This window comes from Malassezia globosa, assembly GCF_000181695.2.
Source record: "Malassezia globosa CBS 7966 chromosome Unknown mgl_sf_7.1, whole genome shotgun sequence".
In the NCBI taxonomy this organism is placed as follows: domain Eukaryota; kingdom Fungi; phylum Basidiomycota; class Malasseziomycetes; order Malasseziales; family Malasseziaceae; genus Malassezia; species Malassezia globosa.
In genome coordinates this window covers 224,733-251,482 of record NW_001849865.1, presented here as the reverse complement: position 1 = coordinate 251,482, position 26,750 = coordinate 224,733, and the positions used below count along the sequence as shown (strand labels likewise).

The following is a 26,750-nucleotide window of genomic DNA, read 5'->3' as shown; positions in this document are numbered from 1 at the left end:
ACGTTACGTTTGTAGGCGGCCGGTCCGTTCACCACCATCGTGATTTTCGCGTACTTTGCTTCGACGGCGTCGATGTTGATACAATGGCTGGTGGAGCCTGAACGGGTGGTGGTAGGTTGTGAATCACCTCGGCCGCTTGCGACTCCATGATACCAGCGGCATGTACAGGCGGCGCAGCACCTGGTCCGCTCAGCACACGTTTATCAGGATTGGACCGGCGAGTTGAGCGCCAGGCACTCGGTATGCGTTGTTGCGTTCCTGCCGCTGGGTGTGGATGTTCGTTGACGACTGGATGCACAGAGGACGCAGTCGCCGACGAGGAAGAGAAAGGCGAACGCGGGAGGTGCATGGACCGAGTAACGAGCGACAAACGGGACGATGATGGCGCCGTGGACTCCCTTGTCGGTTGTGCAGGTGCGGCATACGGGGATGACGGCGCTGCCTGTGTGGATATGCGTGTGGACAACGGCGAAGATGGACCATGGTGCTCAGCAGCCGGAGCAGCTGAGCTTGACGTTGAAGCTAATGTAGAGGCCGATCCCAAGGCACGGAGGCGCGTGTTGGCCGTGTTGCGGAGCGACTGTGTACGGTGAAGGAGGGTCTTGGAACGACTGGTCGTGGGGCCGCGACCGCCGAGCTCGACGGGAATCGAGACTCGCGTGCCGTCGGAACTCGCGGCACTCACACCCATGACGGGTGAATCACTTGACTGCAGCAGGTATCCAAGCGCCGTGCACCAAATACGGTGTCGAACCTTGGATGGTGCTGTCACTTTGACTTCCCGGTGGCCAGAGCGGATCACGATCGTTTGATAGTACAGGCCAGATGGATTTGAATTGTAGTCGTCCATCAGGGCCACTTGCTCAATGAACGCGTTCTTCGAGCGAGCGACGTGGCCGGCCGAGGCCTTCGGCTCCTCCGACGTCCAGTGAATGGTCCGATTAAAAGGGTTGATAAAGAAGTAGCGCTTGTGCCGACGCTCTGCGCCAAGCAGCCGTCGCTGTGGTGCATACTTGTACAGCCACTCGCCTCGCATGCACTGGATGATGGCGTCAGCCACCTCAGGATCAATGTTGTTCATGTGGCCAGGCAACAACACGGGCATCGATGCTTGGCCGCCGACCCAGGCAGGCACGTCAGCTTCGCCGTGATCGTCGCCAACCGACGAACCATGTCCACGCGAGCCCTCGGGTGACGCGTACAAACTCGTCACAGTCGACGGCGAGCGCGACATAGTCGCCTGCGAGCCAGCCCACGACAGGGCTGGTGCTGCTCCCGCTACACTAGAGAGCGAGGGCGCGCGCGTCATTGCCGCTGCTGCACGGGCTTCTCGGAGCTGTGCAGACAGCTCAACGACTTGTTGCAGGAGGTGCGCTCGTTCAGCCTGGATGTCAGCGAGCTCGGCGAGTGGCGCCTCGTGCTCGCGCTCCTTGGCACGCAACGCAGCGTTCATTTCAGCCTCTTTGAGCGACAGCTGCTTGCGCAACTCGGATGCAAGGGCCATATAGTGCTCTGCGCGGTCTTGTGATGCCTGCAGCTGTGATGCATGTTCTGCAGCACGCAACGTGTCATCGCCATCGGGTGCGGAAGACGTTGTGGCTCCTGTGGTGTCGGGATGCAGGACCGACTGATCGATCAGCTTGGCACGAGCTTCTTCGGCCGCTGCGCGATGCTCTGCTGCCTCGTTGCGCATCTCAGCGAGGGCATTCTGTGCCTCAGCGACTTTCGATGTCAGGAGGTGCAGACGCATCTCGGCATCGTGGAGCGCCTCTCGCTGCTTTGCCTGCTCGCTGTGCGCTGACCGGATCGCTTCCTCGTGCGCCGCACTCATCGACGCAAGACGCTCGGCATGCTGGTGTTCGAGCGAGCGCAGTCGGTCGTTCAGTTCCTGTGCATGCGTAGCAGCCAACGCCTTGATCGCCTCTTCGTTCTCCAAGCCCAACGATGCAACGTGTGACGCATGCTCCTTCTTCAATGCGTCAAGCGCGTCGCTGTGCTGCGTCTGTGCGTGCTGAAGCTCGGACTCGTGCTCGAGTCGAAGTGCATCGAGTACCGACTCGTGTTCATGTGTGAGCGCGCCTAGTTTCTGTGCATGCTCCTTCTCGAGAGCCTCACGCCAGGTTGAGTGCTCCTTGTCGGCCAAGTTCCGCCGTGACTGCAGCTGACCAATCGTCGCCTCGGCTGAATGCAGGCGCTCGTCTCGGGCGGCGGCTATGCGGGACTCGTGCTTCACGATCAGACTCGTGACCGCGCTCTTGTGCTCCTTCTGCAGAGCATCGATCGCCTTTTGTTGCTCGGCCAGATGCGTTTCTCGCTCACGGTCCAATGTGGACTGGAGAGAGGCCAGCTCCGATGCATGCTGGGTCCGAAGCTGCTCGAGCGTCGCTTGATGTTCCTTGTCCTGCGCGCTCAGTTTCTCTTCGCTCTCTGACACGAACGCACTGAGCTCCTCACGCGCCTTCTCCAGCTGCGTCTCGACATCCGCCAGTGCCGCACGACTCGCCTGCAGCTCGCGTGTCTCTGCTGCATGTGCGTCCTTCAGCATCTCAAGCTGCTTGGCATGCTCAGCATCACGCGACGCAAGCGCCGTCGACACTGCTTCGTCCGTGTGCTCGCGCGCCTGCTTCGTCGCTTCCGCGAGCGCATGCTCACGGCGCTCGTTCAGCTCAGCAAGCTTCGCTGCATGCTCCTCGTGCGTGTGTGTCTGGACCTGCTCTAGCTCTTGGATGCGGCGCTCGAGTGCGTTCTGGAGGGAATCAAGCTCAGCCGCATGAGCGCGCGTGAGTGACGTCTTGCAGTCGTTGAGCTCCTGCACATGCTGATCAGCAAGAGACTGGCGCTCCTGTGCGTGCTCTGTCTGCAGGGCATCGAGCTCGTTCTCGTGTGCTTCGGGCCGCCACACGCCGCTGTTCTTCCAGTTCACTGACGCGCTGCTTTTCAAGCGCGTCCGTCGCTGCTGCCAGTTCGTCTGCAGCATGCCGCTTCAGTTCCACGAGCGCTTTCTCGTGCGTATCGCGCAAGGACGCCATGGCCTGTGTGTGCTGGGACCGGAGACGCTCTTCAAGCGACGCAAGTTCACTTCGCAGCCTGGCATCGCACTGTGCCAGCTCTTCTGCGTGCGCCTTTTTGAGCGCATCGACGGCCTTTCGCGCCTCGTCGAGAACGGCTTGCTTATCTGAGGAAAGTGCCTTTTCCCGGCTGGCAATCTGCGTAGCAAGCTCTTGCTCGTGGCGCTGCTTCAAAGACGCCATCTCGCGAGCATGCTGTGCATCAAGAGCGAGCTTGTGTTCTTCGAGTGCTCGGTTGTGCTCGTCCTTCATCGCCTGCATCTCTGTAGCATGCTTCTCCTCCATGGCATGTAGGTCTGCTGCCTTGCTTTCGTCCAGCGCAGTTTGCAAAGCCTTCTTCGCGTCCTCATGCGTCTTGTCTCTCGTAGCCAACTCGACTTTGTGCTTCGCGATCAGGTCCTCGATTTGGCGAGCATGTTGTTCGTTCAGCTGCTGCAGCGCTTCCACGTCCTTCGCGTGATGCGCAATCTTGGCAGCAAGCTCTTCCTTCAGCTTGGTTATCGCCGACACGTGCGCATCTTCTGACGAGGCTTGCTTCTGATCCCAAGTGGCCCGGTCTTCAGCAAATGCTCTGCGCTGTGCGTCCAACTCTGCCGCATGCTTTTCAGACAGTGTCGCCAAGGCATTCGCGTGCTCCTTCTCCTTGGCCTCCAGCGCCTTCGACAGCTTCGCTTCCGTCTGTTCAAGCTCAGCGGCATGTGTCTTTTCAAGCTCCTTGCGCGCGTCCACATGCATGCCCTCCAACGATGCGATGGCGTCTTTGTGCTCATTGGCTTTGGCCTCCAGCTCCGCTGCATGTTCCTCGCGCATTGCCGTCAGCTGCTGACTGTTCCTCGAACTTTGCTCTTGCATCTCCTTGAGCTTCTTGTTCATGTTTGCTTGCTCCTTTGCATGCTGGTCGCCCAGGCTTCGTGTCTCTTCCCTGTGTTTCGCTTCCAGCCCAGAAATCGCTTCTGCTTGATCTCTGTCTCGATTGGCCAACGCCGTTGCATGCTCATCCTTCAGCTTCGAGACGACCTGCTCATGCTTCTGCACTTCAGCGCGCAGGTTCGAGGCGTGCCCTTCCTTGAGCTGGTCAAGCGCACTGCTGTGTTCTTTGTTCCGAGATGCGAGCGCGGAGCCATGCTCCTTTCTCAGCTTGGCAAGCGCCTTGTCGTGCTCCTTGCCGAGGGAGGCCAGCGCTGACGCATGTTCTTCTTTTAGCTTGGAGATGGCCTTGTCGTGATCTTGGCTCCGAGCCGTCAAAGCCGATGCATGCTCTTCCTTCAGTTCGGTGAGCGCCATGTCATGTTCTTTTCTCCAAGCCGTCAATGCCGACGCGTGCTCTTCCTTCAGCTTGGAGATGGCCCTGTCATGCTCATCCTTTAGCCTAGCAATAGCTTCCTCATGGCTCCTGTTGCGAAGTACGAGCGTGTCTTCTTGCTGTGTCTTGAGCTTGGTAACAGCGTCGTCATGCTCCTTGGCGCGAGCGGCGAGCTCAGACGCATGCTGCTTCTTCAGTGTGGACAACTCCTGATCACGCTCGTCCTTCAGCTTCGCAATAGACGCGTCATGCGCCTGACGCCGCGACGCCAACTCGGACGCATGCTGCTCTCGCAGTTTAGTGACTGCTTCTTCATGCTCCTTGCTGCGCGAGGAGAGTTCGGACGCATGCGCTTCTTTTAGCGTCGTGAGTGACTGCGCGTGATCTGAGCCGGTCGTCGCCAACAACGACGCGTGCTCTTCTTTCAGCTTAGCCATGGCCTCGTCATATTCCTTCTTTCGCGAGTTGACGAATGATGTATGTTCTGCCTTTAGGTCGGCGAGGTTCTCCTCGTGGGTCTTTTCGTGTGATGCAAGAGCCGCGGCGTGCTCTTCCTTCAGTTTCGTTACCGCATCCTCATAATCTCTGCCTCGTGATGACAACGCGTCCGAGTGAGTCTGTTTCAATGTCGCAATGGCTTTTTCATGCTCACTGTCCCTAGTGCTTAGAGCGGATGCATGTTCGTTTTTTAGCTTGGCGATCATTTCGTTGTGCTCTGTGCCACGAGACGACAAAACTGTCGCGTGCTCCTTTTGAAGCTGCGCCAAAGCATCATCGTGGCGCTTCTCTGCATCACTCAGCGCCCCTCTGAGCTTGGCTTCTTGCTCCGACAATTCTTTGGCGTGGGCCTTGGATAACTGATCTTTTAGCCGTGTCAATTCATTCGCATGTGATTCCTTCAGTGCTCGCAAGCCTTCGTCATGCTTCGCTTTGGCGTCGTCTGTGGCCTTTTCGTGTGTTTGCTTGCAAGAGGCTAAGGCGGTCTCATGTTCTTTCTCGAGCTTTTTGATCACTGCATCCAGCTCTGATCTCTGTGTTGCGATCTCTTTTTCTTGCTGCTGCTTGAGGCTCGTCAATGCCTGCGTATGTTTTGACGTGCTGGACTTCGCTTCGGCCTCGTGCTTCTTTGTCAGGTCAGCTAGAGTCTTGGCGTGTTCCTTCTTTTGCGACGCAAGGGCGTCGAAGTGTTTCTTCTCCAGCTGTTTTATCACCTTAGCATGCTCAGACCTGATTGAAGCTACAGCCTCTGACTGAGAAGCACCGTATGCCTTCATCTCATCCTGGTGCTGATTCCGGGTATGTTGAAGCTCTGAGGCATGATCCTTGCGGAGCGCATCGAGAGCAGAAGCAAGCTCTGCAGCCTTGTTCTGCAGAACCTTTTCGTGCGCAGCTGATAACGACGTCAATTCGTCCTCATGCTTGGCGCGCAAGCCGTCCATATCAGCTTGGTGGGCTTGCTTCAGCTCTTGCACATCCGATTCGAATGATGCACGAGCTTCCTGTAGTTCAGACTCCGCTGGATGCACATCCGTCATAGTGTTCACGTCCAGCATGTCTGGTTTCGTGCTGTATCCTTCGGCATCGAGCTCGCTTCCCAAGTCACCAGCGGTTGCGCCAACGAACGGTTTCAAGTTCTCTGCCGACGCATTCGGCATGTCACTCAACAGATTAGCCGTAGTCGAGTCCAAGTTGGGCTCTCGAATAATGACACTATCGTCGCCGAAGGACGCATCGAGCCACTCGCTTGTTGGCATAACAGCGGCATTCGACGACGGGCCTCGCGAGATAATGCGAGGTTGCGCATGCCGACGCAGGCGGCGTCGTGGCTTTGGTGACTCAGGCTTCTCAGCCGCCTCCATTATCCATGCATCGTCTTCGTCATCATCGTCGTCACCATCTTCACTGGCCTCTTCAGCTGGCGGTGAGACTCCTGCCCTAGTGAGCAGTTTGCGTAACTCGGAAATTTGCTCACGAAGTTTCCGTTGCTGTTGATTGTCACGACCTAGTCGCTTGATAGCCATACTGAGTTTCGATCGAAGCTCATCGGCTTCCGCGTTGAATGGCAACGCGTCTCTTATCACACCTGACGTATCGTGACTAGAGTCGCCGTCTTGAAGCGAGAGCCGTTTACGTAGTGAGCGTTCATTCGACGCATGCTCATTGGACGTTGTCGTTTCGGGCACTTCTTCATCAATTTGGGCGGGAAGAGCCGGCACCTGGGCAGGTTGGTCGGACTGAAGTCGTTTAATCTGGCCATGAAGGTCAGAAATGTTCCGCCGAAAGCCAGCGCGCTCCCGACGACTCGACGCATCCTCCGTCTCGCGCTGTTTTCGGAGCTTGCGTAATGCTTCTTCATTCTCTTCAAACTGTGCTCGTTGATGCTCCAATGACTCTCGCAGCTTTTCCAGCTCCTTGCCGAGACGCTGCCGATCGAGTTCGGCCCTACTTTGTGCGGTGGAGCGCGACGCCAGTTTCTCTTCCAGCTGCTGCTGCATTACGTACAAGTCCCAGTTCTCCTGCTTGAAGACTTCGTGTTTACGCTCAAGTTCCAGCACGCGTGCCTTCATAGCCTCAAAATGCTTTTCCGCATCGGCCTTACCCTGTCGTAATTTGTCGAGTTCTTCACGCGATTTAAATGAGGGGCTGGGCGAGAATCCAAACTGCAACTGACGCGTGATACTTGGGCGGGGCGCGGCAAATGTGAGCGTGGAGCTTATTTCATGAAACATTCGATCGCGCTGCTCCTGGAGATCTTGCAGCTCTGCTTGCACACGCTCAGCAATCTCTGTCGACTGATCACCCTGCGAAGGATCATTAAGTTCCTCCAATAGAGCCTCAAGCATGCGCTGATGCTCCAGCAAACCCTGACCCAGGAGGCCGGCCGCGTATGTCTGTTCTTTCACAGCATCGATGCCAGCTTCTATCTCCCGGATAGGCGTGGCCATTTGAAAGAGACCTCGCTGCTTAGCGAAGCTACCATTGGTCAGTGTACATGTACACACCTCTGTGAACGGGGAACACTGTTTTGGGACGCCGTATTCAAAGGCTTTTCTTGCCACTAGGGCGTGTGTTGGAAATATGGTTATGAAGCGTGTCTAGTCGCCGAGCGGGCGAATGTCTCAACGACGAAAGTGTTATTCTGTGTATCTTTGTCGGCCGAGTCAGTGACCCCTCCCTCTCTCTCTCTCGCTCTCTCGCGATCAGGGCATGTGCTAGTGGAGGTACGACGCTCGGTTGGGGAAAAGCAGCTTGCCAGAACCATCAGTCCCTCACTTACAGCACTCTACCTCATAGATACGTTGCGGCCAGGTTCTCTTTCTTGCACTTCTACCTATCACATTTCATTCTATTTTTCGGCTTCGATATCCTGTGTGCCTGTGTAAGCAGGGAGGATCTGGCACGCGCCATTCCAGTCAAGTCGGCCACTGCACAGGCGCGCAACGACGTCAATGACTTGGTCCACGGTGCCAATCCGTTGCAGCGTCGTGTCGCGCTCGCGCAGTGTGATGGTGCCTTTGCTTACGGAAGCAAAATCAATAGTGCAAGCGAACGGCGTGCCCAGTTCATCGTTGCGTGCGTAACGGCGACCAATCGTAGCGTTACTGTCATCAATGCGAGAGGCAATGTTGAGCGAGCGCAGCTTCTTGCTGATATCGCGCGCCATCGGTGAAAGCTGCTCATTCGAACTGATTGGGACGATCAATACCTTGAATGGAGCGACGAGCGGTGGCAGACTCAGAACACCACGCTCCTTGTCCTCCTCGCGGGCCCAGAATGAGTGCTCAAGTAGCGCATAGAAAATGCGGCCCAGACCGAACGAAGGTTCGATGACATTCGGAATAAAGTTTCGCACGCTCTCTTTGATCGTCTTGTACTCAATTTGCACGTGCTCTTTCGTGACTTCAAATGTCTCATTGTTCGCTTGAAGAGGTGCCTTGCCGCTGGACTCGAGATCATTCTGCATCTTCCGCAGACATTCCTGACCCATCGACAGGATGGTGTCCTCAATCACCTTGGCATTCTTCTTGAAAAAGGGCCCCAAGACCTTTTTGTTGATCGTTGGCACGTACTTTTGATACACCTTTGGCTCCTTAAGCGGCTCCTGCACCATGAGGTCGTGCTTTGTCCTCTGGCTATGCATGGTCAGGTCAAATGCGCTGCGGTCCGCACAGCCAACGCATTCAATCCATCCATACGACGTATGGATCTCAGTGTCCCAACAGTCACTGGCATAGTGCGCCATCTCATTGTCCATGTGCTGGCGGAAACGCAGTCGTTCCGGATTGATCCCAATAGCCTCGAGGAACAAGAAGATGCGGCCAAGGAAGTATCCGAGAGTCTGGTTGTCGACCATACCACTTGACACGGCCTCACCGAGCGTCATTTTCGAGATCGTTGTCTCTCCTGCCTTCTGCACATGGGCCGGCAGGAATGGCAGCACAAGCGACTCGACCTCGTGGAAGCGCGGATGCGATTTGTTCTCAGGATCGACAAAGTGCTCGATCTCTGCCATGGTGAACTCGCGCACGCGGAGAAGACCAGCGCGCGGACTGATTTCGTTCCTGAAGCTCTTGCCGATTTGCGCGCTAGCAAATGGCACACGGCCATTGTTAAAGTCGAGCAGGCGCTCAAAGTTGACGAAGTGGCCCTGGGCTGTCTCTGGACGCAAAAAGCCTTTGGTTTGACCGGTCGGACCAATCGAGCTTTCAAACATGAGGTTGAACTCTGTCGGCTCCGACACTTCGTTCCCCGTCGCCGGCGCACGGATGTCGTATTTCTTGATGAGGTCATGCAGCTGCGCACCACCAAAATCGTCAATCTGAGCGAGGACGTGGCGATACTCTTTCGCAACATTGTCATCGAGTTTCACTGCAACCGACTTGGCTTTTTTCTTCGACTTCTTGTCATCGGCAGGCGCTGGCGATGCCGACGAGGCAGCGGCCCCGGCCTCCTTCATACGCGCTTCTTCGTCGCCCTTGAGGCGCGCTTCGAGCACATTCTCAACCATGTGGTCAGCGCGGTAAATGTCGCCTGACTTGAGGTCCTTGACCATCCAGTCAGAGAACTTGTCGACGTGACCAGACGTCTTCAACACGTCCGATAACGTCATAATCGTGGTGTCAAGTTCCAGCATGTCTTCTTCAATAATAAAGTGGTTGCGCCAGTGCGAAATAATGTTCGCCTGCAAAGCTGCACCACTTGGGCCATAGTCGTAAAGACCTGCGACACCGCCATAAATCTCGAACGCTTGTGTGTAGAAGAAGCGCTTCGTCATAAGACCCTCGAGCTGTGCACGCTCAAATGGGTGCGCATCCTTCTTTACCATGCTCAAGTCCTTTGGTGGAGCTGTTGCCGTCGCCATACTTCGCGAGAATACAGATCCTATTGGTCGGGATACTTGCTTGGTCAATCGAGGGATCAATCGCCAAGGCACAATGAGCATCCACTGAGGGAACCTTGATTCGTGCTGGAATCTATTCAACTTTACTCGCAAAGGTGCACACCCACACAGAATACCACAGGCCATCTGAGTCATGTGATGCGCCATAGGCAGTCAAGCGACAGCCACGCGACAGACTTCGTCGGAGCAAGCGTTGGCGCAGGCGCTTCGATCGTCGCTTGCGTGACCCTGTCTGCCCCGAAGCCTTTTCCTCGCATGTAGCCGTTCGCTGTGCCTGCGGGTTGTGAGGCACGTGGTTTTGGTGCACGGCTCTCAGACCAACTTATCTATAAGCGCGCTGGCACACAACCACTTTATATGTTGCGCCTTCTTGCTGCTTCTACCTGTGCAAGCTGGCGACGCACCTGTTGGAGCTCTGGAAGACCTGTGCGCGCATATGCTTCGTCGGTTGTACTTGGCACGGCTTCGTTGTTGATTGGCTGCTACGCGCTTTCGCCATACCTGGCGGAATCCAGCGATAGCGTAATGTCGACAGAACATCGATATCCCCTTTTTTCTCTGTATGCCTGGGGACGTAATAGGTGCGTGATTTTTCGAATCAACTCATATCATACAGAAGTAAGGTCGCGAGCCCTTCTTCTTCATCCTCGGTGGTACGATATCCTGCAAAGATGGATAGATTCGACGGTGTCGCGCTTCGCGATGTTCAACTATCAGATGACGTCGGCGTTGCAGTAGATGCCGCAGGAGATGTCATCCAGTGGGGCATTGGATTTGATCAGCTTCACCCAGAACCACGCAAGACGATCATTGGACTTGATTTGCTGCGTGTTCAAATCTGTAGCTCTAAAATATATGCCCTCTCACGCTCGGGTCATGTCTATGTATTCGCAGCAGAACACGAGAAACAATTGCGCAAGGAAGCTGCCTCAACATCGCCGTCATCATCATCGCCATTGTCCTGGTTTTCGTCGCCGTATGAATACGTGAAGCTCAAGGCTGGCGAAAAGTTTGCGGATATTGCGGCTGGCGAGCACCATGTCTTGGCACTGAGCCGTGCGGGATATGTGTATTCTGTGCCTGTCGACGAACACGCGAATGAATATGGACAGCTTGGATACTCGCGTGTCGCGTTAGCGCACCAATGTGAACCAACCAAACTCGTCGATGCGCGACTGGAACCGGAGGTCATTCGTAAGGCACGCCGCAGCGATACCGTCGGCTCGTCCTCTCATGTTTCCAGTGATGCGATTGCATCCTCCGATATACGTTATGCGACACAGTTGCGACCTGTACCGTCACTTGAGGGCATTTGCTTTGCCCAGATCGCCGCGGGCACACACCATTCCGTCGTTCGCACACCCAATGGCCGCGTGCTTACATGGGGACACAACGCAAATGGGCAACTTGGGCTCGGTGCCCATGTGACATTCAATACCGTTGCCGTGCCAAGCGAAGTGTCGTGGCCAGTGTCCATTGTCGGCCGACATGCTGTGTGTACTCGCATCGCTGCAGGTGGGTCCAACACGTTCTTCGTGGTTCGCAGCCGAGATGCCCCAATACATCCTGATGACAAAGGCTCGAAGCCCAATGTGCGAATTGACGTATTGGCAGTTGGTGGCGGCCAGCGAGGCACTCTTGGCAGTGGTCAGCGTAGTCAGGCGTGTGGCGTTCCGATGCGGGTCAAGAACCTTTCAGGTCTGTACGAATATTCAGAGCGCGAGAAGCGCCTAAGTCCGATTGATGTGCATTCATTGAGTGTCGGATCAAGTGGGCAATGTGCACTTGTTATGGAAGCGCCCTCCCTTGACCAGGCTGAAACTCGTCGCGATGTCTATGTGTGGGGGAACAACGACTCCTCTCAGCTAGGATCCGGTGGTAAAGGGCACACTGCTGTACCTGCATTGATGATGCATATGCCATCGTCAACGAAGACGACTGGACTGACTGGTAAATCGACCAAAACCGAAAGTGAAGGAACTGAGACGGAAGAGGAGACACCACCAGAGCCAGAAGACCTGCCACAACGCTTGTTGCTCGTTGAACGAAGCAACGTGCGTGGGAGGGCTTGGGATGGTAAAGAACGCACATTCTCAAATGCCGAGCAGCAGATCGTAGCAGGAGGTGCTTCTATGACTATCTTTACGAAAGTGCAGGCTTAACAGGCGGGATTTCCCAGCCAAGCTGCTCATACGTCCAGCCCAAGCATGTGTTGGTCTTGGAGTCGTAGAGTGTGCAGAGACGCTGATGTCGACGCTTAGGATCATTGGAAATATTGTCAATTTTTTGCACTTGCGCAGCGTTGAGGCGCACGAGACGGAAATTCTCTTTCACACGCTCGGCATGCGAACTCTTCGGCAAGACAACGACGCCGCGTTGGACATTCCAGCTTAACAAGACATTAGCAGGTGTGATCCCATGTCCCAGTTCTTCAGCAACAGAGACAATATCTTGGTCTTGAAGCATGGGCGAGTTCGCAAAACCAAGGGGCGAGTATGCCGACACGACAATGCCTTTGTCCTGGCAGAACTGTACTAGTTCTCGATCTTGGTTGTACGGGTGTGTTTCGATCTGGTTCATAGCAGGCACAATCCTGGCATACTTCAACAGCTCGGTCAAGTTTTTCAAGCTGAAGTTGCTAACACCGATAGCTTTGACTTTGCCTGCGCGGGAGTCGAGCAACTTTTCCATTTGTCTCCACGTGTCGACAAAGCTGATCGTATCATCCGTCGCAAAAAAGTCACCATCCTTGTTAGCTTGAGGCCAGTGCATCAGATACATGTCGATATAGTCCAAGCCCAGTTCGTTCAGGGACTTATCAAATGCCTCCTCGACACGGTGGTGATCAAAGTTCGACAGCTTTGTCGTCACAAACAATGACTCGCGAGGAATTCTGCTTGCGCGGAGAGTTGCTCCAACTGCGTTTTCATTCTGGTAGAACGTGGCCGTGTCAAAGTGTGTGTAGCCAACCTTGGTGGCCGCTTCAATTCCAGGCACGATGCCATTTGGATCCTTGTCATTAAAGCAACCGAGTGCCACCATGGACACTTTGGCTCCTGTGTTGAGTGTGGCATGCGGTGGCGAGTATGTATCTGCACTCATCGGTTCAAAAGCAGGTTTTGTCTTGGGATCTCGATATGATGGTAAGAATATCAAGATACGAATAGTGTCTTCATCTATTCAATCGTCGTTGCGCCAGCGGCCCACAAACGTCTGCATTCGTGGGTGCTGTGCTTCAAATCACGTGCAAGAATCGATGGCTGCCGCACGGACCAACATCTATAAATCCAGCTGAATAGATAAACGAAGCTCATTGCGCATCAAGTCATGCAGTGTCGACATGTCTTGGGCTAAATAGCCTCAGGCCTGAGTCATCTGGATCGGTTTATCCCAACCAAGCTGATCGTACGTCCAGCCCAACACCTTCTTTGTATCCTCATTGTAGACGGGACAAGTGCGCTGGAAGCGGCGCTTCGGATCCTTGCTAATGTCGTTCAGGCGCTGCATTTGTTCGTCTGTCAGATGCACAATGCGGAAGTTCTCCTTCACACGATCAGCATTGATGCTCTTTGGGAGCACAGCCACACCACGTTGCACATTCCAGTTAAGCACAACATTTGCTGGCGTAACACCGTTTCCGATCTCTTTGGAAATCGCAATAACATCTTCATCTTTGAGAATCGGCGAGTTGGTGAGACCCAACGGCGAGTACGCCGTGACAAGAATGCCCTTTTCTTGGCAAAACTTGACTAGATCAGACTCCTGATTGTATGGATGTGTCTCGACCTGGTTCATTGCAGGCACCACCTTCGCATGCTTCAAGAGCTCCGTGAGATTCTTTAGACTGAAGTTACTGACACCGATGCCTTTGACTTTGCCGGCCCGTGTTTCGAGGAGCTTCTCCATAGCCTTCCAAGTATCAACGAAACTAATTGAATCATCCACAATATGTTTCTCCCCCGGTACATTTGCCTGTGGCCAGTGAAGCAAGTACATGTCAATGTAACCGAGATTGAGAGCGTCGAACGACCTGTCGAAAGCCGCTTCTACATTACGATGATCAAAGTTCCAAATCTTGGTAGTTACGAAAAGTTTTTCACGTGGAATGCCACTCGCACGCAATGCATCGCCAACTTCTTTCTCATTCTTATATAACGCAGCATCGTCAAAATGCGTGTATCCGACCTTGACAGCAGCTTCGATACCGTGTACGATACCTGGCGGATCGTCAGGGTTGTAGCAGCCGAGAGCAATGGACGATACCTTCTGTCCATTGTTCAACGTCATATAAGGGGGAACTTGAGTATCGCTTGTCATCTTCCAGGACAGTGGTAGTAGACTGTTTACAATTTGTTACTATTGTAGAGCAGTATAGAAGAACTATAAGTTACGGGAACTAGGAAGTACGGGCGCACCGTCGATACCGTGTGCAACCAATCACGTGTATTCACAACCCTAGACCCTGCATCGGGGACTACGCGTTTGAAACTCGAGCAAATCACATTCGCGAACGCAAGCAACTCTCCCATTCCTTGCGGAGATTTACTCAAGCGTCGACATGTGGGCGGGCTTCTCCCAGCCAAGCTGCTCGAACGTCCAACCAAACACCGTCTGCGTTTTGTTGTCGTACGTAAGCGCGAAGCGCTGACGACGAGCGGGGTCTTTCGAGATGTTGTTGATGCGCTGCATGTGATCCTCACTAAGGGTGATGAGCTCAGCGTTCTGCTTAACGCGAACAGGGTTTGAGCTCTTGGGAAGAATAATCACACCACGCTGCACGTTCCAGCTCAACACAACCTTGGCGGGCGTGACGTCATCACCGATTTCATTAGCGATAGAAATAATGTCTTGATCTTTGAGAATCGGCGAACCAGCCTGTCCTAGAGGAGTGTAGGCTGAGACAACGATACCCTTTTCGCGGCAGAACTCCAAAAGCTCGGGGTCTTGGTTGTACGGGTGAGTCTCGATCTCGTTCATAGCCGGGACAATCTTCGCATGCTTCAACAGCTCGGTTAGCGTCTTGATACTAAAGTTGCTAACACCAATACCCTTGATCTTGCCTGGACGAGTCTCGAAAAGCTTCTCCATAGCCTTCCAAGTCTGGACGAAATCAATGGTATCGTCTGCAATAAAATGGTGACCCGGCTTAGTCGCTTGAGGCCAGTGCATCAGATACATGTCAATGTACTCGACGTTCAACTTAGCAAACGACTTGTCAAAGGCCTCTTCGACATTGTGGTGGTCGAAGTTATAGAGCTTGGTGGTCACGAAAAGCTTCTCACGAGGTACACCACTTTGGCGGAGACCTTCACCGACGACCTCTTCGTTTTCGTAGAACGAGGCAGTGTCGAAGTGAGTGTAGCCATCCTTCGTGGCGGCCCTGATGCCATCAATGATCTGCTTAGGGTCATCAGGGCTGTAGCAACCAAGACCAACCATGGAGACCTTCGCTCCAGTGTTGAGGGTCATATAAGGTGGCGGGTGTGTTTCGACTGGCATGCTGGATGAACGTAGTCCGTGGAAGAGTCATCAAGCGCACACGCACGGGCACAAGATCCCGACACTCACTGTCATGTGATGGATCTCCACGTGGTGTCCACGTGAAGATATTCACGACTAATATTGCGAAACGCGCGCACGGTATAAACCGAGCCATCACGCACCGTAATAATTTCGTTATATCATGTCCAACGAACCAACGTTCGAGGAGTATGTGGACCGGTATGTGTATAATGTGTGGGTTTACCAGCCTGATTAACCTGTTTAGCATACACTACTCGGAAAAGTATTCAGATGATAACTGGGAATATCGGTATGTGTGTCGATGAGTGATGAGCTAACGCGTGCGAAGCCATGTGATATTACCGAAGCCGTTTCTTAAGCGCATTCCCAAGAGCTATTTTGATCCTGAGGAGCCTGGTGTGCTTCGAATTTTGTCAGATGCGGAGTGGCGAGGAATTGGCATCACACAAAGTCTCGGCTGGGAACATTATGAGGTTCACGGTACGTGCGTTGGATATTGGATGCCTTTGAGCCAGTTGCTAACACCTTGTTCCATTATTTGCATTACTTGAATACAGCCCCTGAGCCGCACATTCTGCTATTCCGACGTGAGAAAGATTATCAAGCAAAAGTATGTGTTGCATGAGTCGTTCGCTAACCGTGCAGTACGGTCCGCAAGGCAAGCCCTCTGATGCGGCCAAAATCAAAAATGAGGCATCGCAAGCCCATATCATGCACCATGGTAACCCATAAAGTTACGAGCAAGTCCTGACCGCTCGGTGTTTTCATTGTTATCACTATCCTTGAGGATAAGTAACCATTTGTAGAACAACACCCTGCTTACCGCCTCTTGGTAAAGTTATTTCTTAGTCAGCTGGTTGGTCAATCTGACGACGCATGTCTCAAAATGAAATTGCGGTACTGCCCTGAATTCGTGTAGATGGAGTGGTATGCATGCAGCCCATACATAGCTTACTCTACAACTACGCGTAATGGTGCCGACAGAGCCAGTGCAGGAGCACCTATTGACCCAACCGCGAAAGATTATTGAAGAACAGTTTCGTACGTGTGAGAGGCTGTATATGTTGCTAATGGCTATGAACAGAACAAACGTCGTCTTTAAGCGAATGTATCAGTGTAATAAGCTCACAGTTCAGTCGCGTCTGGTCTGACCCTGCACTTCTCAATCAGGTTCGTGGAAAGTTTCTCCTCAATTTGCTTACCAACACGTGAAAGATTCCGTACTTGGAACCAGCTATCATATCTTGCGTCGTGAATTCGTCACAAGACACTCAGGCACGTGAATCAGGCATACTCGTGCGATGGCGATGTATGATTCAGGACACAAGTGTATGTTCTTAATCAAATCTTCAAGTTTGATACTGACTCAGCTAGCTCGGAAACGAGCTTTGTTTCGCCACTCTACCGTTGGATGGACGCAATGTATGTGGTCTGTACGGAGCCGAGGCAAACCATGTAGATGCTGTTCAAGGTCAAGGCTCAACGGACCCTGCGCATCTTGGTGAACGTGCCGTGCTGTGTGGTGTATCAATACCAGGGGAGACGCACTGGGCCTACGAGCATGCGTTTGGTGCACCAGCGGCCACTACAGCCTCAATCACCTCTTCTATGAACAATATGCGTGTGGAACAGTCGCAACATGAACCCAAGCGCACACCCCTCCCTGAATATTCAAACATCACTGCACTCGTGAAGGTGTATGATATTGATTTGGCTGACAAATTTAAAACCTCTGACGTCCTGGATATGATTGGTCTCTTGGACGTCGGTACTTTGCCAGATGCCAACTGGGATTTGGATATCTCCGAATTTGCAGCAGCTCGTGCACCTGCCTTGCCATGTGTACACACACTCTGCGTTCGCCATGCGCCACCGTTGGTCGCAGGATCCATGAGCTCTACAGCTTTGTCGACAACATTCGCCCCTTTGGGGACCACGACCTCTGATGTGCGGAATGCACTCATCCGCTTTCTTGCTCAGGCACTTGATGGAGATATGCTTATGGCTGAGTATGTGCTTTTGGCTCTTCTGGGAAAAGTCCACATTCGTCGAAATGGGATAATCATTGGGCCCTTTTCTGTTAATCTTACAGGCTTGGAACATGTACAATTGCGGCTAGTGGAAACGTTACGACAGCTGATGCCTGCGGTTGTGTGTCAGCCCTTGAGCGTAGGCTCCCTAAACGACCCAACTCAACCATTGTATGTTCGCGGCACGGACTCGGGGATCCAGGCCGGCCGTCTTCAACTCGCACCTGGGACCTGCTTGATTTTGGATGAGACAAAAATGGATGAGGGCGAACTGAATGAGGCAGGTGTGAAAAATATTCGTGCTTTGCTCTCTCTCTTGCAATATCACACATTGCCTTGTGTCTTTCCTTACTCAGAAATGGATTTACCGGCGGATCTTGTTTTTATTATCTTGAGCCAAGGCAAATCGATCTTGCCTGCCGATGTTCAAGTTCACTCAGAAGCCCAGCGAAATACGACACAAAATTCTGCACACCTATCGCAATCATCGATACCCTCACCTTCGACGCTACATGCTATGCGAGTTTACTTGGCACACGCTCGTCAACTGACATTTTCGATACCGACCCATGTATCAGAGCAGATCCAAAATGACTTTGTTGCATTGCGACGCGACTCGCGCGGCTCTTTTGATCAAAACGACTTGCAGCGGTGCCTCAGCACCGCTCGCTTGCTAAGCTTGTCACATGGCTGCACCGAGCTCTCAGCGGACCTGTGGCAAATGGCGAAGTCTCTCGATCTGGCACGTGCTTCTCGGATCGAGCCGCGCGTCTCTTAGATTGTCGATAGCCTCCACATATGTACGAAGTGTCACTTTCGCTCACGGCAAGGAGTACATCCATACGAGTTGCACACTCAACATCTTGTTTTGGCGATCCATCTTGTTAGGTGCAGGCTCTGGAGATGGTACACGAAACAATGACGCGAAAAAAATGTGATATGTGCGATGATGTGCGCATGTCATATCCACATTCCTCGCCGCTCATCAGGAGGGCCGTTTTTGATGACGCACCGCCGGTGACGCCACGTGCGTCTAGTGTATATCGACGCCCCATGGCAAAGTTTGCGTCATCCCCACTGCAGCGCAAAGGTGCATGGGCAAGCCCGAGTGTCGCACTAAGTCCAGAAGAAAAAAGCACGCATGATCTAGGACACCCCGAGCCCAGGGAAAACACATGGTGGGATGTCTGGGAGCAGCTACCCAGTGTGTTGATGGGTTCTGTTCAAAGCATGTGGATGGATCTCGAGGCACTTGTACACGAGCAAGAAATGGGATGTCCGATTGGCGCTTGTATGCATGTCATTTCACTTGGATCTCAGCTATTACTTCCTGGCACATCGTTTCTCTTCACGCAGCAGTCCTTGCAGCGCCAAGCTCATTCACACCTATTTGCCAGCCCGCCATCGACCGCGCGACGTCCGAATGACTCGCATGCCGCTGGGTCATATTCTACCTATATTGGTCGACTTGTTGTTCAGCGACGCACTGCCGCTCTCTCATACATGGTAAGCTAAGACGGCCATCTCCCTTTTCTGGTTTGCTTCTCACATTCTATGAGTTCATGTGCGCTAACTTGCGATGTCGATGTCCAGTCACGCATGATATCACTTGCTCTTGTGATTCTGGCTGTTTACAACGCCTACGTATTATTTTCGAAGCGCCGAACGTATCGGTTATGGTATCGAGATGAGCATGTACGTGGGGATCGTTTCTTGTGGCTCACGCGTGACAGGATGTACTTCGAAATCCGCATGCAACATTAGAACTTCCTCCCACAGATCCACTACCTCGTCGCTCATGGCACACGTGGGCTCGTGACACGGCATGCATTGCCGCTCGACAGATACCCATTGTGGAGTGGTTCGTTCCTCCGCCGCCAGTCCGGGTCGCCGTGCCCCGAACATCGGAGCGAATTTACACGCTTCGCGTGTGGGACGTGTACGAGGCACCTTTATGGCTTTTCACGTAAGTCTCGCGAGACAGGAGCTTACTCGTTCTTATACAGTGTGTATTCACCGGCGCATGCAGTATGGTGGGCTGTGGCCGGCTCATTGGGTATGTCAGTGTGGGCAACTTGGCTAGTGACATCTTTCGTCATGGCGCTCTTCTCAGCACAGTCGTACATGCTAGCCCGTGAGTATTCCGCTCATGTCAAAGACCGTCAAGTCCTATCCGGGGAAATGTTGCGTGAGTACGATGAAAAGGTATGTGATTGCAACAAGAACATGCTCATGATCGGTTTTAGTTTGTCATGCCACGTGCTATGCCCCTTGTTCGAGATGCATCGACGATGACAGATGAATAGAATATGCAAGTCATAGTCATGGGCAAGTCTCATGGAATGAATGCAACATGACTGTCCATGTCACTACGTTGTTTCCGAGCCTGTTGCTGCCATCGTCAAGGGCGACTTGTCAGAGGATGATGTGGGATAAGAACGCCTGCCCGCCGAAGAAGACTCGTCTTTCGAAGACACTGACAAAGCATGCTGACCCCATCCGTGGTCGACAGGTGGTCGGTGTATCGAGCGGTCATCAGATCCGTCAAAAGCATATCGACTTTGCCCATAATTTGATGTGCTAAACGTTGTAGGGGACGTTCCCCAGTCACGACGGTGCGAGCGTCTACGCGATGGTCGCCGCCGTCGATCTTGCATGCAAAGTGCTCGCTGCTCGTTTGCGGATACCGTGACGCGCGCGCCGTCAATTTGGCCTTGGTCCATATGAGCAATAGCCCGATCTACGCATTCTTCATTCTCGTATTCAATGAAAGCATGGGGTCGTTCGTGCAAGGGCGCATAAAGGCGCAGCCGGGTAATGCCGCCATAAAAGCCAAAAATCTCATCCAAATGTCGCTCGCGCACTTTATGTGTTAGTCCATACACATAGACGACTGGTGAAGAGTCGCGCACAGAATCAGATGCAGAAGCCACTTGTGGCTTCACCGCGGATCCAGGGCTCGTCATCGTCCTCCTGTGACAAAAAGCTGCAATGTGGGTGTATGGAAAGAACACTGGACCCCGATGTGAACAATATGCTGACTAAAATACTACCTGTCGGTGCTGTCAGGTAGGTAGGCGCACAGGGGGATTTGTGAAAGAAGCATGTAAACGTCTTTGTAACTTTTGTATCGCACACATACATGCAACCGTGTTCTTTGACGATCAGCTGCGTGCACGCTGTGTGCGAAGCAGAGGAAAGGAATACATAAGTAGGCATGAGTCTGCTCAATAGGTAATGGATAGATTAGGCATTGCCACCGATTCATGGCTTGATTCGTGAGGGCCGGCTGGGAAGAAAGACAGATATGCCCGGGCACATCCACAGGCCGCTGGTCCCAGCATGTGTCGGTACGGTTGTCATTGGAGTCTGCCAGATCTACCGAGTGCTTTGGCGGGCGTCGCAGAGACAGGCTGATATTCTGCGAGTTGTGGCAGAGTGGCGTAATGAGATTGAATGGGCATGCAAGGAGGCTGAACAGATAGCATCGTTGGTTGCGTACACCCCCCAACTGTTGCTTGAAAGTGCGAAGTCACAAGGAATCCGGTCGATTGAATCTACGGTTCAAAACGTGGGCCGACTTGTGCTTGGAATGTATGTTGGGAAATGAATCCATGTTCGTGTCTTTAACAGACGCAGTCTAGATATGATACGTATCTTGGTTCAAGTTGTTTTATCGAGTTACAAGTCCCTTTTACTCTGCGTGATCCAATTCGTTGTGCAAGGCGTACTTAGTGTATTAGATGCAGCTACGCACGCAGTGTCACATGCTGTTCATGATGCAGCGCAATTTTTACGGGCTATTCTTGACACGCTCTTCCAAGCCGCTGACGGCGTTGCTGACATCATGACAGATACGATCAATGGCATTTTGGGTCTTTTTGGCCAGCAGAAAATCCCGACGCATTCCTGGTCGGAGCCGGCAGCTTTGCGGTACGTTACTCTCCGGGCAAGATCTTAGTTCTTTCTTATTTTTGATCCCCGAGTGTCCTTTCTCAGAACGAAGCTGCTCACACGTTCGCCTGTGAATCCATTACATTGATGGCACCGCATCCAGCGTTTTGAGGAACATTTCGTTGCCAAGCTCTTTGATAGATCCATTCAAGACATTGCGTGAAAAACTCCCCACAGCTGACGAGCTGCGTACGGATGTCGAGAATGTCTTTCTCGGCGGTCTCGAGCATGCAAAAGAACGTGTGAATCTCAGTACGTAGCCGGCCGCCCAGTCACTTTCTCTCTTACACAGCCATGACCGAGTTTCGCACGCGATTGGACATATCATCGCCACCTTCGCTGCCTGAGCGCATCAAGCTGTGTCAATTCAACTGGTTTGCGCTTGACCATGCCGAACAAGCATGGCTTCGAATAGCCCAACGATTGAATTTGGTGGTCATACTGCTACTAGGTGGTATCACGGCGGCAGTCTTATTGGTATGGTGCGTGATGCCCGCGTGTTGTGCGAACGCTCATTGTATATCGAAATACTGTGAAGATGGGCGAGGTAATGTGTGTAATGATGGTACGTGGCTTGACACAATGAGAGACCGTGGATTTCGGTTCATAGACGCATGGATTGCGACATGGACAGCTTGGTTCAGCTCGGCGCCATTTGCACTCGTTGGCACATGGCTATGTTTTCAATTTGTGCATGACCAAGCGCTGTTGCTCATGCTTCAAGAGCTGCAACAGGAGTCGGAACGGTTATTCCATAACGTATTCATCCCATCGTGGACTGAGCCATTAGAAGAGCTGTTCGATCATCTGAATGCTGTGGTTGAGCCAAAACTCCAAGACATAAAGCAGCAGCAGCAAGAGTATGAGACCAGTATGAATCGTGCTTTATTTGGATGGATCAACACAACAGCGCCGGAAGCTCACACAGTGCTCAACGGTGCGTGGGACCTTGTTTCTGATACGGTCTACGATGCTTTCGCACATACGCCGCTGCACGATCCCGTGCAGCAGTTCGCCAAGTGTGTGCTTGGCAACAAACTGGAAGCAACAGATCACATGCTGACATGGCTGCAAGCTCATGCATACGTGGCGCTGCCCAGGATTGATCGAGATGTGCTTCACATACACTCTTGGTCCAATCAAACGAAGGTATGGATGGCACAGACAAAGAGTCATGTACAACCGTCTGAGCGACTGGCCTCTTTGTTGCAGACGCACCTCAAGCGGGAGGCTACCGAACTGCAAGCTGATCGCATATGCATCCTTGCCGTGGCAGTTGCAACGCCCCTTGCTTTGATATTGCTTGCTGGATGGGATGTCTGGTTGCGTCGGCGTCGTAGCTTATTCTAACCAAGGGCGACAGAGGAAGTGGTCCGGCCGCCAGACTTTGTAGGGGACGTCATCGCGCCGCCAGGCGGGTGGCGATAAGGTACAGCTGCAGCAGCGGCAAATGCGGGTGGTGCGTGCGAGTCTAACGGCGAAGTGGCATGTAGATCAACATTCTCAATAGTTAGTGACTTTGTGCAATGCGCCGTTTTGTATACGCCAACAAGACGCGAGCTTAGCTCGAACATATTGTTCCGCAATGAAATAACAACGAATTGAGCACCGCGTGTACGCTCTTTGATGATGTTTGCAATGATTGAAACATTGCGAAAGTCTAGAGCAGCATCAATCTCGTCCATCACGTACAGTGGTGTTGGTTTGTAAGCATGCAGGGCAAAGACTAGGGCAAGACTGCTAAGTGTCTTTTCGCCGCCACTGAGATTGCTGATGTTTTTCCACGTTTTCTTTGGCGGCATCACACTGAAGACGATGCCTTCGCTGAATGGGTCCAAGCTATCGACGAGTTCCAGCTCGGCATTTCCACCAAGCGTGATCGTCTGGTACATTTCCTTGAGCTTCAGAGATATTTGGGTAAAACCATCCATAAATCGCTCGAGACGCTCCTTACGCAACGCCTCAAACTTGTTCTGTGCCTGATCACGTTGCTCATTGACACGTTCCAGGTCTTTGGCTCGCGCAAGGAAGGTTTCTTCGACGTGTCGAAACTCTTCTAGCACGTCCAAATTAACGTCACTTGAGGCCAAGCGCTCTTCAAGCCGCGTCATGTCAGCTTGCACACGGCCCTTATCGACGGTGCGTGCTTCATCATCCGTGAGCGTCGGCAGCTGGTCGGCCAGTTCTTCCTCGTCGCACGTCTCGCTTTCATTTGTGTTGTTGGATAGCTTCTCGTTTATCGGCTCTTGCTCCATGTCATCATTATCGCCCCCGCCGTCTTCAACTTTCACAGCCACATTACCACCGCCATGTTGACGCTCTTCATGGGCATCGCTAATAAGCTGGCTACTACTAGTGTCATCCTCGGAGCGAGGGACCGGGATCAAAACAAGTTGAGAGTGTTGCTTTACCCAATGCTGGAGCCGCTGCTCATTCTCGGACTTGGTCTTTTCGTGGTCTTCCAGTCGTTGTTCCAGCTCCATCCTAAGCGCACGGAATGCACGAAGAGAAGCGTCATGCTCATCAAGCTGGGCTTGTAGCTGGTCACGCTTCTCGATGCGATCCTCTAGAGCTTCACGCATGTCTTCAATTCGCGCAGCTGCACTCTCCAAGTCGCTTGCTTGTGCGACGCGACTTTCTTCGAGCGTCTGCAGTTCAGCATCAAGCAGATCAAGCTGTTCTTGACCAGACTTGAGCGCTTTTTCATACCGCTTAAGGTCATTCTCGGCTTTTGCATGCTGTTCTTCTGATTTCGCTAGTCGTTCGGCACACAATGACATCATATCTTTTATGCCCTGGACTTTCGCCTGCTGAGCACGCAATTCCACACCACCAGCCTCGAGAATTTGCTCTTGCAAAGCGTGGATGGCCTGTTCGATATCAGCACTCTTCGACTTCAGCGTAGCAATCTCGTCTTGATGCAAGTGCAGCTGATGATCGAGTTCTTTTATGCGGCGAAGATCATCTTGATTTGGCTCACTCTGCGCCTGCGCTTCGTGTAGGTGATCCTCGGCTTCGCTGATGCGTTGCGTCGATGTCTGTACATCCATGTCCAAAAGTGCCAGCTTCTTTTGAATGGCTGGAAGGCGGGCCTCATTCCTTTCAATAAGCGTGGTCAAATGCGCGAGAGACTGAATATGTGATTGAAGCATGCTCTCAGCGGCGGAAAATTCTTTTTCCATCCGTGACGCTTGTTCTGGTGACACGTCTGCATGCAGCGTCGAACTGATGGCACCACGCATCACACGCGAGCCACCACCCGACATCGTGCCGCTCTTATCAATAAGCTGGCCATCCTCGGTAACAACGCGCCATCGCTTCACACCGTAGGCGATCCGGTTCGCCTGAGCCAAGTCACGCGCCACGAGCGTGTCGCCTAGCTGGTGGTAAAAAGCTGGAGCGAAACGAGCATCTTTTGGCTTCACCAAATCGAACAAGCGCGGCACATTTTCTGGCGTCGTTATCGGACCCATGGCATCTGTCTTCACTTGCACATTTTGCAGGAGCACAAAGTTTGCGCGCCCCAAGTTGTGTTTACGGAGATGCTCAATGCACTGTTGTCCGGTTGCAACGTTTTCGACGACGAGATTATTTAAACCTGGACAAGCCGTGCTAATAGCGACGTCGTAGCGGGGATCAATGGTGCCGAGACTGCCGAGCCGGCCGTAGAATCCACTTAGCAAGCCCAGCTCCGCTTGCCGCACTAAGCTCTGTAGCACTTCACCGCGCGATTTGGTCGATGCAAGCGAGTGCTTTGCGTCTTCGGCCGCGCGTCGTGCTTGATCACGCTTCTGTCGCAATGCACGTTCATTGTCTTGCATTGCTGCAAGCTGTGCACGGTCCTCGTCCATTTTGTCACATAGCGTGCGCTGTTCATACTGCAGCGATTCCATCTCCTCAGTTTGCATTTGCATAGTACGTTGCAAGTCAGCTAGTGAAACACGCGCATCTTCGACCCGTTGAATCGTATCCTCACTATGTGAGGTGAGCCACGATCGCTCATGCTGCAGGATTTCGCATGCTGCCGTATGCTCGCTGATTTTGGCTGTCCAAGGGGCAAGTTCTTTTTGCTTCTGTTCAATTGCATCGCTAAACTCCCGTGTTGTTCCTTTCAGACGATCACATATATTCTCAAGTGTGCTTTCCTCCCTGACAAGAGCAGATTCACGCTCGCCGAACTCGCGCTGCACGCTGCTAATATCACTTGTTGCCATCGAAGCCGCATCACGCGCGCGGGCGACGGCTGATTTCGACTCAGTGAGAGAAGAAATGAGTTTCTTTCGTTTGCCGGTAATCATTTTGTGGCGAGCATTGAGCTCAATACCAAGCTTCTCGGCACTTTCCCACGCACGCGTCAAATCACGCACATGTGTCTCCATTTCTGCACAGGCATTCACTTCAGCTTGATGGCTAGCACGCAGCGAGTCAGATGCTTGCTGCGCCTCGGCATGTTTCGCATGCTCGGACTCGATTTGATGGCGGACAGCGGCAAGAGACTCTGATGCACGCGAAATGTGGTCGCGGCAGTCAACCATATGTGACTGCCACAGTCGTGACTGGAGACATACAAGCTCATTTTGATCACGGAGAAAGCTTTCAGCTTCTTTGCGTCGTGGTTCCAATGCATCGAGCTCGCGTTGCACGATTTTCAAGCGGTTCATTTTCTCACTGCGTGCATCGCTTGCAGCGTCAACAGCTTTTGCATGCTCCTCGATGGGCTCCTTGTACTCGCTTGTGCCAATAAGATCCTCTAAGTACTCCAGCAAACCTTCTTCGTGCTCGGTTTTGCCTTTGGGCGGCATCTGTGCAATACTCTCGACTTCTCCCTGCAGGATCAAGAAGCGCTTGTGATCAAGATCGATGCCACGGTCACGCAACAAAGCGGTGATTTCTGTGAATGAAGACTTGGTGCCATTCAGCGTGTACTGCGATGTATTGTTCCGCATGGCTACGCGCCGAAGAATCAAGCGACTTCCTCGCACAACGTCGTACTTCTCGGTGTCCGGATAGTCAATAATATCGCGAAACCAGACTTCCACTGCACAATAGGGAGGCGGCGGCAATCCCTCGCGATTGTGAATCAGCTCGCTAAGTCGGCCCTGGCGCATCTTGTTCGCTCGCCAGCCAAAGACAAAAAGAAGTGCATCAATCACATTGCTCTTGCCGCTGCCGTTGGGCCCAACAATGCTAGAGAAGGACTTGTGAAACGGTCCTATTTCCTGTCGGCCAGCATAAGACTTGAAATCCTGCAAAACGAGCTTGTGGATGACAAGACGCTTCACTGGTGGTAGTGGCGCAGCAACAGCCGCAGCACCTCCTAGAGTGCCGGAAGCTGATGCAATTGGTGTCGTCGTATTCGCATGGATCCGTGCTCCCGTGCGTCCGGGGGTGATAGGAGGAGGCATTTTGCGGGCTGGAGTCATGATGGAGCGGTGACGCAGTGGTGTCTGGGTCACGAATGGCTTGCGCGG

General features: G+C 52.9%; 11 protein-coding genes across 11 annotated transcripts; 4 read left to right on the top strand and 7 right to left on the bottom strand.

The window, feature by feature from the left end:
• Window positions 1-28: 28 nt before the first annotated feature.
• MGL_2890 (uncharacterized protein) lies at window positions 29-2,545 on the bottom strand (the record flags this gene model as incomplete). Its single annotated transcript, XM_001729852.1, has 1 exon — window positions 29-2,545. One exon carries the CDS (start codon window positions 2,543-2,545, stop codon window positions 29-31), a length of 2,517 nt encoding a protein of 838 aa, XP_001729904.1.
• A 277-nt stretch (window positions 2,546-2,822) lies between these two features.
• On the bottom strand, window positions 2,823-7,316 carry MGL_2889 (uncharacterized protein; the record flags this gene model as incomplete). Its single annotated transcript, XM_001729851.1, has 1 exon — window positions 2,823-7,316. One exon carries the CDS (start codon window positions 7,314-7,316, stop codon window positions 2,823-2,825), a length of 4,494 nt encoding a protein of 1,497 aa, XP_001729903.1.
• Window positions 7,317-7,717: 401 nt separating this feature from the next.
• Window positions 7,718-9,733, bottom strand: MGL_2888 (uncharacterized protein; the record flags this gene model as incomplete). The annotated part of the gene is made up of 1 exon (XM_001729850.1): window positions 7,718-9,733. The coding sequence occupies one exon, from the start codon at window positions 9,731-9,733 to the stop codon at window positions 7,718-7,720; it is 2,016 nt and encodes a 671-aa protein (XP_001729902.1).
• A 2,181-nt stretch (window positions 9,734-11,914) lies between these two features.
• On the bottom strand, window positions 11,915-12,874 carry MGL_2887 (uncharacterized protein; the record flags this gene model as incomplete). Its single annotated transcript, XM_001729849.1, has 1 exon — window positions 11,915-12,874. One exon carries the CDS (start codon window positions 12,872-12,874, stop codon window positions 11,915-11,917), a length of 960 nt encoding a protein of 319 aa, XP_001729901.1.
• Window positions 12,875-13,132: 258 nt separating this feature from the next.
• On the bottom strand, window positions 13,133-14,089 carry MGL_2886 (uncharacterized protein; the record flags this gene model as incomplete). The annotated part of the gene is made up of 1 exon (XM_001729848.1): window positions 13,133-14,089. The coding sequence occupies one exon, from the start codon at window positions 14,087-14,089 to the stop codon at window positions 13,133-13,135; it is 957 nt and encodes a 318-aa protein (XP_001729900.1).
• Window positions 14,090-14,314: 225 nt separating this feature from the next.
• On the bottom strand, window positions 14,315-15,271 carry MGL_2885 (uncharacterized protein; the record flags this gene model as incomplete). Its single annotated transcript, XM_001729847.1, has 1 exon — window positions 14,315-15,271. The coding sequence occupies one exon, from the start codon at window positions 15,269-15,271 to the stop codon at window positions 14,315-14,317; it is 957 nt and encodes a 318-aa protein (XP_001729899.1).
• Window positions 15,272-15,455: 184 nt separating this feature from the next.
• Window positions 15,456-16,027, top strand: MGL_2884 (uncharacterized protein; the record flags this gene model as incomplete). The annotated part of the gene is made up of 5 exons (XM_001729846.1): window positions 15,456-15,493; window positions 15,540-15,584; window positions 15,624-15,775; window positions 15,853-15,905; window positions 15,941-16,027. 5 exons carry the CDS (start codon window positions 15,456-15,458, stop codon window positions 16,025-16,027), a joined length of 375 nt encoding a protein of 124 aa, XP_001729898.1.
• An 876-nt stretch (window positions 16,028-16,903) lies between these two features.
• On the top strand, window positions 16,904-18,103 carry MGL_2883 (uncharacterized protein; the record flags this gene model as incomplete). Its single annotated transcript, XM_001729845.1, has 1 exon — window positions 16,904-18,103. The coding sequence occupies one exon, from the start codon at window positions 16,904-16,906 to the stop codon at window positions 18,101-18,103; it is 1,200 nt and encodes a 399-aa protein (XP_001729897.1).
• A 1,319-nt stretch (window positions 18,104-19,422) lies between these two features.
• MGL_2882 (uncharacterized protein) lies at window positions 19,423-19,631 on the top strand (the record flags this gene model as incomplete). The annotated part of the gene is made up of 2 exons (XM_001729844.1): window positions 19,423-19,530; window positions 19,572-19,631. The coding sequence occupies 2 exons, from the start codon at window positions 19,423-19,425 to the stop codon at window positions 19,629-19,631; spliced, it is 168 nt and encodes a 55-aa protein (XP_001729896.1).
• A 1,340-nt stretch (window positions 19,632-20,971) lies between these two features.
• MGL_2881 (uncharacterized protein) lies at window positions 20,972-21,286 on the top strand (the record flags this gene model as incomplete). The annotated part of the gene is made up of 1 exon (XM_001729843.1): window positions 20,972-21,286. The coding sequence occupies one exon, from the start codon at window positions 20,972-20,974 to the stop codon at window positions 21,284-21,286; it is 315 nt and encodes a 104-aa protein (XP_001729895.1).
• Window positions 21,287-22,625: 1,339 nt separating this feature from the next.
• Window positions 22,626-26,702, bottom strand: MGL_2880 (uncharacterized protein; the record flags this gene model as incomplete). The annotated part of the gene is made up of 1 exon (XM_001729842.1): window positions 22,626-26,702. One exon carries the CDS (start codon window positions 26,700-26,702, stop codon window positions 22,626-22,628), a length of 4,077 nt encoding a protein of 1,358 aa, XP_001729894.1.
• Window positions 26,703-26,750: the final 48 nt, after the last annotated feature.